The 12,298-nt window shown below is 43.9% G+C and overlaps 1 protein-coding gene across 1 annotated transcript in view; it reads left to right on the top strand.

Moving 5' to 3' along the window:
- zdhhc8b (zDHHC palmitoyltransferase 8b) overlaps positions 1-12,298 on the top strand; it is a 67,604-nt gene that overhangs the window by 52,123 nt on the left and 3,183 nt on the right. Inside the window, exons 2-10 of the mRNA XM_080049394.1 lie at positions 2,633-2,754; positions 4,990-5,147; positions 5,969-6,141; positions 6,389-6,491; positions 6,936-7,027; positions 8,143-8,275; positions 9,405-9,510; positions 10,843-10,949; positions 11,123-12,183. Of these exons, the coding sequence (XP_079905520.1) occupies positions 2,633-2,754; positions 4,990-5,147; positions 5,969-6,141; positions 6,389-6,491; positions 6,936-7,027; positions 8,143-8,275; positions 9,405-9,510; positions 10,843-10,949; positions 11,123-12,183 (2,055 nt within the window). The remainder of the gene's footprint in view (positions 1-2,632; positions 2,755-4,989; positions 5,148-5,968; positions 6,142-6,388; positions 6,492-6,935; positions 7,028-8,142; positions 8,276-9,404; positions 9,511-10,842; positions 10,950-11,122; positions 12,184-12,298) is intronic.

The following is a 12,298-nucleotide window of genomic DNA, read 5'->3' as shown; positions in this document are numbered from 1 at the left end:
ACATTATAAAACACGGGTGTGCAAATGTGTTTTGCACCAACTGTGCTGCAATGATTGTAGCAAAAGTGTCAAGCGCATAACTCTTTGAAGTTGCGATGCACAGGATAGGATCTGTGCACCCGTAACAACGATTTGTGAACTCGTAGCCCCTATTTTGTGTCCACAATGGTAGAAAAAATATTTACGACTTCAAATTTACTGTTACACATTTGTGACTTTGGAGTACACATGCAAAACAAATATTTACGACTTCAAATCTACTGTTACACATTTGTGACTTCAGTTTACGCATTCGAAATCTGCAGTTACATGTGCTAAAGACTTATGCACCACATATACCTTCATAGCATCCACTGATAGAATCGTTTCATAATGAGATATTGCAAACAACATGGCTCGTGATTTTCTGTCATAAGAGAGTGCTCTAATGAATTTCTAATTTGCTTGTCGTAGATCATTGAGGTATTGATTATAATGTGAGCTACTCTAGTGCGCTATAATTGGCCCCAACATTTCCACTGATGTATCACTGTGATATCTTAGGGGAGTGAATCAAGCCCACGCAAGCTAGTCGTCACAAAGCTGTGAACCGGTGCAGACTGGTTATGAGAGGCCACCTCATCCCCGTTAGCGCCTCTCTATTCTCAGTCAGTGGCTGTCTACGGCTCTGAATAATTCAACAAAGCAGAAGTGGGCTTGGGGAGCAGGAGAGGAGATATGGATTGAAGATGATCTCTGGGCACGTGGTACCAGGACATTGTCTTTTTGACGTCAGAATAAGCCGGAGAGAAGCATGCTTGAATGGGCGAGAGAGTGTGTGTATCTTTAACTAAAGTGTGGCAGTGGGTGTATGAGTCATTGTGATGGGGAAAAGAGAGCTGGAAACAAAAGTGAAAGTTAGGGTCTGTCTTTGAAATACATCCTTCTCTTGCAAGATACTTATTGTTTCATAAATTCTCTCTGACAGTGTTTGACCCACAGGATCTCTGCAGTATGTCTGTCCCCCTGTGGACTTTAACCATAGAGTGTAGGCTATATAAGGCTTTAACACATCTTCATCCTGATGGTGACTGCATAAAACAGTTGTCTTGAATGAAAGCCCTCTAGGAAGCACACGGTGTTTTGACATATGAGTCCAGGTGACCGAGCAGGACCGTGGGTGTGATTTAGGTGTCTCCATGGTTGAATATTTCATAGTGCTGACTGATTTATGACTTGCAGGCGGCAGAGAAGGTCAGTCTTGACGCAAACTCTTGGTGGGTTTTGAAGGAGGTTTCCCCATTAATAACCTCCGTCAGTGTCTTGAGTTGGTCAGACTAATACACCAAGACAGCTGAGTGGCATTGCATGTTTGTGATGGCAATTTGCCTACAGCTAGGCTTGGCCACAGTCCAGAGGGAAAGCCTTTTATGCAGCAGAGTTCATCAGACCTGAAATAAAAGCTCATCCAGGTTTAGATAGCTTTACTTTGAGCCATAGCTCCTGGGATGGTAATGTCCGTCTGTTGGTTAGTCATTCTTTGGGTGCATCACTTTAGTCCAGGATGGACTGACATTTTGTAAAGACATTGAAGGTCCCAAGATGATGAAGCCATACTGACTGCTGTGATCCCCTGACCAGGCTAATATTTTTGGGTTGTGAGTCCAATAGTTAGTCTCAAAATTATTAAATGTTTTCCCATCAAATGTGGAGCACATGCTCAAGTTCACAAATAGCTGCTAGCTAGCATGGCTGCAGACTCGTTTTGCATTGTGCCATTGAGACACGTTATTTCACCCAGTGTACTGTTTCTATTCACATACAGATAGTCCAAAAAAATTATGTAATCTAATTTAATAATTAACTTAAATATTTTTTGGGAACAGACTCGTATAATCCCATTTTTAATACTTTGGCATGTTTTCGACTGCTCAAGACTGCAGGAACTTGAGCAGGCGAATCATGTTGTCAAGATATAAAAAGTAATTCTAATATTTCAGTTAATACAGAAAACTGTTGGAATGACATCTGGTGTTCTTAAGCAGAATTCTGTCTGGTCTTTTCTACTAATTGATAGTCAACAATACACAGATAGTCCTGATAGTGCTGTAATCGCTTTTGTCACTGGGTCCGCTTTGGCCATAAACTGGAAAATCTCTTGACAGTGGACCATTCTGCTAGTTTAACTTCATTGTTTCACCCATCTAACAAAAAAATATTTATTTAAAGAAGTCGGTACCGGCTAAGGAACTGCCGCTCAGTTAATTACATTTCACATTTTCTCACAGTATTCCGTGTATTTTACAAAGAGTTAGAGTCCTGTTAGGATTATCGATTCAGACTTGGCTGCTTAATTGTTGTTTTATTTTTATGTATCTGGCATCTGCTGTTTACCCTGCTTTAATTCCCTCTCTGTTATCATGTCTCCATCGATGATTATTGATTGGAACCGAGAACTATAGGGAGAGGGCTCGTTTATAAGATTTCCTTTTAACGCATTTCAATATTTCATGTTCAATGAATCAATCAAAAGACTAGAACAGGAAAAAAAAATCTTGTTATAGTCAAAAATGTGATAGTGTTAAAAAGAAGTACCTTAATGAAAGACAGATGGAGAGAATCCTAATCCCTGTCCCTTCCTTTGTGTCTCTAGGTGTCCCTGGTTGTCAAAGGTAATCTCTCCCGCTGTGCCTCTCTACAATGGCATTGTCTTCCTCTTCGTCTTGGCCAACTTCAGCATGGCAACCTTCATGGATCCTGGTGTTTACCCCAGAGGTTAGTTCAAGTTCAAATCACTGTAATAAAATGTGTATGCATGGTGGTGATCATGTAAATGCTATGTCTAACTTCACAGAACTCTGGTGAAAACCGGTGCTACTTGCAATATCTGACACCTACAAATATGTGTTTATAATATGTCTGCAATGCATATAGGTATGAGTGATGCTTCCCCCTGTTGAGTCTTGATGTAGAGGGTGCACCTTTAAACGTGGAGTCACCGATTCTGGAGAATGCTTGTTGACAAAATCACTTTTTGTCAAAATCAATGAATGTTATGTCACGATTTGCTACCTGTACGTACTGTGTGCACTGAAAGAATATCCAGTACACAGCCTAGGCTCTGTAAATGGGTATGCTGCTCGCTATGGTGGCCTCACTTTGTTTACTTCGTTTACATACCCGATTAAAGAGCCTATAGTGTATTAACACCACATTATTTTTCAGTGAACACACAGTACGGACAGGTAGTGGATCTTGAGGATATATTCACTGATTTTGTAAAGGTCCACATGCAGGAAGACACTGGTGGGACTTATACTAGCATTCACACTGCGAGGTGTATTGAGTGTCTCTCAGCTGTTGGGCCTGTCAAACAAGCTATACTGATTCATGCTCTTGATGCAGGCTTCGTGTCCTCGGTGCTATCTTGGTTAAATAATGATGCTCTTGAAACCCCCTCCCTCCCACGGGGGATGTTTGTAATGTCCTTGTACATGATAAGCGCCATGTCTTGAAGGAAGAGCTTTCTCTTCCCACAAAGGGCTGATAATCATTAGGTTGTGCAAAGCGCATGGATCACTGAAAGAGTTTCTCTAAGCTCTTGATTTCATATCTCACAGACTGCAGACACAGAAGTAAAGTTCTAAATCAAATAAAACAAAGACACCATGTAACCCTAGGCAACAGCTTCAGTAAATATTAGCCGTGCAAATGTAGAACGAAAAAAAAAAAAACTCTGGTGTATAAGCTGTTTAAGAGGCCATTTTATCTCTCAAAGCCAGGTCAATGGTTGGGTCTCCATTAATAGCCATTCATCCTGCCTAAGTGTCATCGAGCAAAATACTGGGCTTTAGCATCTCAGTGAGAGTTACCTACCTCACCTGGATACACGGTTTACCCTTTTCATGCGGGACGATTACACACACACACACTCCTGCTTGTAGATATGTCCTCCTACTGCTACTCTCTCAATGAAATACTTGGTGCTACAACCAACAATGGTAACAATATTCCACCTGACCTTGGTGCCAGCAATGATTTTCTCACAGCGGCACAAATTTACATTTTCAGTGAAAAGAAGTAAAAAAAAAACTGTAGGCCTTGGTCAATTTGTTTCACCCATTTTGGACAATATCTGTTTGGATTTGAGCTGCATGTTATGTTTGCAGTGTAAAAGCATATTGTATAAAACAGGCCTCTGCATTGTCTGAGTGCTTCTTCCATCCAGCGTTTGTGGAGAAGCTGTTTCATGAGTTGTGAGTGTAACTGCTGTTTGTGTGGTTTTGCCGGCGGTTTACCTTTTTAAAATCTATTTGAAGGGACTTGGCAGCCATAATAACAGAGCAATCTCTGCTTATTTCTGTGCGCTACCTTTTTGTCTCTTTGTTTCACTCGCTCTTGTTTTGTCTCTGTTCAGCTCTTCTGGATCTCCTTGTAGTTATTACTGCGCTGTGGAATTATTTTCTCAGGTTGGAGCTCTGTGTAGAGAACTCTGCCCTTTGATCAGCTGAAAGGCACTTTATATACAGCACTGCAGCTCCAAAGGAAAAAAAAAGGCTCTTTCACAGGAAAGTGGGCCTCAGTACAAAAGCCCGTCGTTAACCGTGTGATTTATGTGTAGGTCGAATAGAGCGAAGCACAAACTCTGCCAGGGACCAGGGTTAGGGGTTTCAATTCCCTTACCAAACTTGAATTCTGACAAGGTATGCACTTAGGGAAATTAAACCAAACAACATATTTTACTGTATACACAAGTCAAAGTGTGCTTCTTAATTAGTCGTATTGTTAAAAGCAGAATGAAGAGTTCACATTTATGAGGATGGACATTTCTCTGGAATAGCATGGAATCAGAAATTTAAACCATGCTTTTTCTTTATATATGTGTTTGTGACTGACTTCTTTACACTCTACCATATGCATCTGTTCACTGATGATTTGCGTGTGTGTGTGTGTGTGTGTGTGTGTGTGTGTGCGTGTGTTTGTTTTTGTGTGTGCGTGTTTCCCCCACAGCGGACGAGGACGAGGACAAGGACGATGATTTCCGAGCGCCGCTCTACAAGAACGTGGAGATCAAGGGCATTCAGGTCCGGATGAAGTGGTGCGCCACCTGTCACTTCTATAGGCCGCCTCGCTGCTCCCACTGCAGCGTCTGTGACAACTGTGTGGAGGTGTGTATGTGTGAGTGTGTGTGTGTGTGGGGGGTGGGGGGGTAGAAATGTACACACAGAGACAGTGCATGTTCAGTACAGAGGCATGCAACCAAATTTAAATATGCATCAATATTTGATTGATACATTGGGGCTAATATTAGCTTGTTCAACAATCTGATGCTGTTCTGTTAGCATTGTGCATGTTTGATATGATATACAGTATGATGCAGTGTGTTTGTACATAGTACATATTTAGTATTTTATGTCCTGCCAAGATATTCAAATATGGGAAAAACAATGGAAATATGCATAGTAATATAAATACTTTCTTTATCATTAGAGATCATAATTGCTGTCCTTAAGATCCGCTTTTGGTAGCTTCAACCTTCAACAAATGTTATCAGTACCGTACACTATAAGCTCTCAAATTCTTCATTTTTTGTTTTACAAATGTACACATAGATCAGGACGGTAACACAGGATGCAAGGGTACACAGGTTGTATTCCTGCATCCTTTTTTTAATTCTCTATTTTGTTTCAAAATGAAATACTTGTTTGGTGATCAAAACAATGATATTAAATCAAATACAGTTTGTGAGAGAGAGCCTAGTTAAGAGCTGCTCCTCGAAACCTTGTTACTGAAACCAAGAACATTTTGTTCCCTAATTTGGTTTCTTTAATAAGGAGCGATTGAGAAATGATGCATTGGTCAGCATGTTTTAACCTAACTTAACAGTCAAACTAATGCCCCAAACCCAGACCAATTGCACATCATTTAATGTATTCATTTTAATTTAACATTGATTACCAGAAGTGTAACTCCCTCGCTCCTCCCCCAGGACTTCGACCACCACTGTCCCTGGGTGAACAACTGCATCGGCCGGAGGAACTACCGCTACTTCTTCCTCTTCCTGCTGTCGCTGAGCATCCACATGGTGGGCATCTTCTCCTTCGGCCTCATCTTTGTCCTGCACCACCGAGAGCGACTGGGAGGGCTGCACACCACTGTCACGTATCCTTTCATTGCCTGGAAATCCCACTGCCAAGCCAACCTCTCTTAATGAATAGACCACGTTTGGTTGGTTATGTATTCCCTTTCTCAGAATATTGCTTCCTCACTGTGTACAAAAAGTTGTTGCTGTAAGGGGGCTCTGGCTGTCTGGCTGAGTCTATGGAGTTATTCTTACAGCCCGTCTTACTGGCCGTGTCCTTGTAACCTTATGTCCATGTTGTTGTTGAGCCTGACCCAGCTTGTTCAGTATGGTGGTGATGAGCATCGCGGGGCTTTTCTTTATTCCAGTCATGGGACTCACAGGTTTCCATATGGTGCTCGTAGCTCGAGGTCGAACAACAAATGAACAGGTGAGGAGACACTGGTACTGTAGCTGCTGCCGATCAGTACACACGCAAACAATTCTGGGCCTTTTATTTATCCAGCAAGAGTCAACAGAGCCCTGTTATAGGCCTAGCCCTGTTTCACACTGACAGACACACTCACGCCTAGAGCCGCCCTACTGTTGGCAGCCAGGCTCGCCATAGGGAGCCTTTGAAATAGTTATTTAGCTCTGGTCACCACAGCTGCACTTACAGTTCCATAATACAGGCTTATGAGGCTGTTTGGAATTTCCCTTTGAAAAGACAGTAAACACACAGGCAGTAAAAGGATTAACCTCAGTACTGTATTCACACCTACTTTGTATTCAAGCACTGGCCGTCTGTGTGCATATGAACGTGTATGTGTGTGTCTGCACTGTGGCCTTGGGCTTCCTGCGCTGCCGACTCTAAACTTGTTGTTTTTTTCCTCAGGTGACGGGCAAGTTTCGTGGAGGAGTAAATCCCTTCACCAGGGGTTGCTGTGGCAACGTGGAGTATGTCTTATGTGCTCCCCTGGCACCTAGGTAAGATACTTTATAATGCTGCATGTCTGTGTGTTTGTTCTGTCAGTACACATTGAACACCTAATGATTTTTTGTTAATAGTGCCCTATTCCTACACTTGAGAGAATACATTTGTGTGTTTTTGCATATGCTTGTGTGCTCAAGGGTTGTGCCCCACCACAGGCCCAGTACCTATGCCATAGCACCAGTGCGGCCGCATATAACTGCAATGATGGCAAAATGATGTGTATGTGTGTGTAGGAGTGTATGCACGTTGGTTGTGGAGGTGTGTATTATGTTCTGCCTGACAGCCAACAGCCAGTAACCCTGGGAGGGAGGCAGATGGCAAAATTGAATCACTGTGTAGAACAACAGTTAATAGGAAATAGAGCCAGGAGAGCTAGTCGAAGTGCTTTTTACTCACACACACAACATCGCTGGACACCACTTTTACAACGTACTACGTCCCATTCTATAAGAATCAACTGTGTGACTCCAGTGAGACAACAGCGGGTGGGGGTTAAACGATGCGTAAAAATCATATGCTGCGTAATTAAACTGTTGACTCAACGTTGGACCTGGTTGATAGTGAATATGTAAGAAGAGTATTGTTCAAATCTGTCACTTTTACAGAAGGGTGGATCACCTGAAATAAGTCAAGACGAGTCAGAGAATATAGCCTCACACGCTGCTCCAACGCTAACCATTACATTCTGACATAAATCAAAGTGACAGCCCCTTTAAAAACCTATTGGGATCACTGCTGTAGATATTCACTGCACGTCTAATTTTTAGAAGTTTATTGTATATTAATAAGTGATACATTAAATGGAGAGTTTTTCTGTTTTAGAAATAAAGATAAAATAATGATTTAGGTGCAGTGTGAGACTAGAATTGGAAGGGCTTTCTGACCAAAAATGTATTGAGTTTGCAGCAGACGCTCCTTTACTGTGTGCAGTTATCACGAGGAGAAAGCTAGTGAACTAACTTTGCATATGTGGTGTGTACTGTGATGTGAAGTAGTGTAAAAGGACTGCAGGACTATACAAACATCTATTTTTGACGGCGTAGTGCTACTGTACTTGACAATGTAGACCCAGGGGGGTGTTCATTGTGTGTTGCACATTTTGATGCAGGTACATGTTGGACCCCAAGAAAAAGCCTGTTGTCAAAATCCAGCCCCCGTTCATCAGACCTGACCTATCGGACAGGCAAATCACCATCAAGATCAGTGACAACGGCATCCACAGCACCATCATCAGCTCCAAGGTGAGTGGTTTACAATTACTACAGAGAATTCCCCCTGTTATTAGTGGCCTACAGTAAGTCCCTATTCTGCGGTTGGTTAACCATTTTCTTTTGCAATATTCCCACAGTCTCATGTCACAAACCTTGTAACATGGTGTATCAGATCTATTACTAGTTTCCTATTTTTATACAGGCTCATAGTCAAGGCGGCATATTAACAGATACAGTAGCTCCCTGAAGTCAGATAGTTTGAAGAATTGCTCCATTGCAGAAACAAGATATTATTATACTCCTGGATGTCAAAGCCAAGCGACTCACTGACAGGCAGCCTTAAGCATCAATTCATGCTGTCTATTGTGAAAAAGAACCCACAGAAAGTTGGGAATTGCTTCATACAGGTGATTCATACTGTGCCTTTTTAAAAATACACTCACCAGATTTCTGTAGCCACATCCTAAGCTTGGCTTGAGGTTAAGCAGCTCAAGGCTGCTTAAGTTCTCCTTGCATACACACCGTATCTCTCAGTGGTCCACTTGCATTGTGAATACTGTTGTTGCCAGGTTTGTACTCCCAAGAAGAACGTGTGTAATAAAAAATATATTTTTTTTGGTTACTGAAGACGATGCTATCCCTATTCCCACAAAATACTGCTCTAATGAGAGAAACAACTGTTAAACCATATCTGATTTTTTTTGGCTCCATTAAAGGTGTAGTCAGAGATTCTGGAGAATGCTTATTGTCAAAATTACTTTTTGTCAAAATCAGTGAATGTCTCCTCACAATCCGCTGCCTGTCCGTACTGTGGGTGCACTGAAAAAATCCAGTGTTAATAGTACACAGCCATGGCTTTGTAAACAGGGATGTTGCTAGCTACGGTGGACCCTTTGTATACAGTTATATTCACTGATTAAAAAAAAAAAAGTGATTTTGACAACAAGCCAGAATCGCTGTCTCCACCCTTAAGCTCAAGAAGAGCAGATCTCCTAGTGCAGCTTTGCTACCCTACAACCATCTGTGAGAGTTGTACCGGTGCATCCCTAATACCAACACCTCTCTCTCTCTCTCTCTCTCTCTCTCTCTCTTCTCTTCTTCATCTGCTGTTCCCCCACATGCTCTGGCTGCTTCTAACCCCCTGCTCTCCTCCCTGTAGTCCAAAAGCAGCCTGGATGGCCTGGCTGATAAAGAAACCCAGCCGCCGCTGCCGCCCAAAGCTGACCGGTATAACCAGCTGAAAGGCCAGCTGACCTCCAGCGAAGGTAAGAGACCCAGGGACACATCCTCCCTATGTTAACCAACAAGTCTTCTGTCAGTAACAATCAATTCCATTTCTCTCTTCTGTCTGGCTGCACCAAACAATTACCCCCTTCCGTACATCAACAGTGTCACAGTGTGTGACTTGGCACTAGTTAAGCTTGATAAATGTCTATCCCAGTGGCGGGTCAATGGCCTTTTTTAATGCCAGGCCAGAGAATGGGCCTGATTTGTAGCCAGCAGGCAGGTCTTTCATTGAATCAGCACCGCAGTTGTGGTTCAATGGAGGGATTTCAGAGTAAATCAATGCAGCATGAATCACCTCCTTTTTTCTGGTGCTGTGTAGTAACGGAGCTATGCTAAAGATAGAGATGGGAGAGGACTAAGGTCTAGGACCAGGACTTTTCGAAGCAATCTGCACACATTGGAAACTGTGAGGGATGCTATTGTAGTGGTGACTTTACAGCAAGGGGTGCTAGCTAGTTCTAATGTGTCCTACACACCGTTGCATTTAATAGTATTAATTGTCAATAATATATAGTATGAACCTACAACAGCAGGGTCCATCCAAAGGATCTCCAGTGTCTTGGTGCATTCTGTCAGGGAGAGAACACTCGCTGCTCTTTTAAGGGCACTACCGCTACCTGGTGGTACATCACAGTACTGCACTTAGTCTAAATGTCCCCAACCTCTATTTTGTAAAGCAATTAAAAATAACTCTTTATTTGTGGAAATAACAGCTTTTTGCATATCCCTCAAAGAAATCCATGCATCAGAGCACAGGAGCCACTACTTGCTATATGGTAGTTCACCAAGGATGCACAGCTGGCTGATACAGCAATCACAAATCAGTATTACTTACCATGTGTCTAACCATCCACTCCAATTAATTTTCATTGTTGAAATTGTGATAGTGTGGGTTTCAAGAACTCGAGAATCAATACAGCCTTTTTAATTGAATAATAGATAAGTGCTGAGGTCTTGTGTTTTCTTCCAGAAACTACTTTTAAAGCTGGGGTGGATAATTTGGGGAGAAAATAGCAGTTGGGATAGAGATTTGAATCCAAATACCTCAACCGCTTCACTTGTTCTCTTTGGTCCCTCCATGTCACGCTCTAGTCTACACCAACAACGTCAATGCCAAAGTGAATGGACAGTCCGAACATTTTTCTGATTTTTTTTTTTAGAATCAGAGCCTCGCTCTGATTGGTCAAAGTGTACCGCTCATGTTAATTTTGACCAATCAGAAATCACATACCCCAGCTTTAATCAGAGCTTGTGTTATTTTGATTATCTGTACAGTGTTGACTCTGTTCTCCTTTCTATGTGTGTTGTAGATACATCTCTTTCTGGTAAGACCCACCCTTCTACTCCAGCCATGTACAAATTCAGGCCGTCCTTTGGCACCATGCCTAAAGTCCACTACCACGCTGGAGGAGAGAAGGTAAGACATGGTCTTGTTTGACACTTTTATGATACTATCATTAGTGGCCCTGCCCTAAAAGCCACAGGTCTGTTGCCTTGTGCTAAAGCTTCAGTCATAGATGTAAAAGACACAATCATTTATTTCATATTTCCACTAGATTTTTATTTATTATTCTTCCGTTTGCTCTTCAGATTGTCATACCAGATGAGAGGAAGACCTCAGCCATCTTGGAAGAGGGTGTCCGTGGTCATGACTACCGATCCGAGCCGAACCTGGACCTGCCTGAGTACACCAACGCTCCGCTCCACCGCAGCTTCCAGTCCTCTCCCTTCCAGCTGGACTCTGAGCCCATCAACTCCCACTCCCTGAGCCTGAAGCAGGGCAACCGCCGGCCGGAGAAGGGCCAGCTCACGGCCCTGCAGCCCCAGACGGTCACCTCCACCCCCTACAAGAGCGTCTTCTCACCCAACACGCTCTCCAACCGCAACGGCAGCCTGTCCTACGACAGCCTGCTTAACCCTAGCATCTCCCCAGCCGCTGCCAGCGAGTGCATGGCCCATCGCGGTATGCCCTCCATGGGGTTCCACTCACCCTACCTGCCCACCAAAATGTGCCACATCCGGGAGCCTGAAATGCAGCGGCAGCAGGTCACCCAAGTCAACTACAGTCCAGTGATGCAACCCAGGGGAGTGGGCAGGCAATCCCCTCATCAAAGGGACAGGGACTCGTCCCCTGTTCGCTATGACAACCTCTCCCAAACCATCATGGCCTCCATCCAGGAGAGAAAGGAGATGGAGCAGAGGGAGAAGCGGCAGATCATGCAGGGCCGCTCCCAGACCCATAGCTATGCCCAGGACTCTGGTGTATTTGAAGGGGGCTATGGTCTACCCCCCAATCCCTGCTACTCAGATGGGTCTCGTGGCCCCATCTCCAGAGGCCCAACCCCCCCGGCCTATGGAGGCTCCAGGGACAACATGATGGGGGTCGGGCTGGTGACCTACGGCCAACGGACCCCTGTGCTGCGCCACGCCGGCTCCACACTGGGCCGCGCCCCCAGGACTTCATCCACTTCCTTACACACAGATCACAGTAGCACCAACAGCAGGCCCATTTGCCCTGAAGGCATCTACCGCTCCCCGGGTCACCAGCCCCACTCCCCCGCTATGCCCCGATCCCCCTCCTACTCCCACCAGAAACTTTCCTACATCAGTGCCCTTGAAAGGGCAGAGTCACCTCATATGGGGGGCCCAAGGTATGAAACCTAACCTTACCCCTATTGGACTGCATGCATTGTAGGCTACTAAGCCGACAGGGACTAGTGGGAGTCAATGTATTCCCACTGAAAACACTGCTCCTTCTGCTGGACA

This window comes from Ammodytes marinus, assembly GCF_949987685.1.
Source record: "Ammodytes marinus genome assembly, chromosome: 2".
Taxonomy (NCBI): domain Eukaryota; kingdom Metazoa; phylum Chordata; class Actinopteri; order Uranoscopiformes; family Ammodytidae; genus Ammodytes; species Ammodytes marinus.
This window is presented reverse-complemented; position numbering and strand designations above follow the sequence as displayed.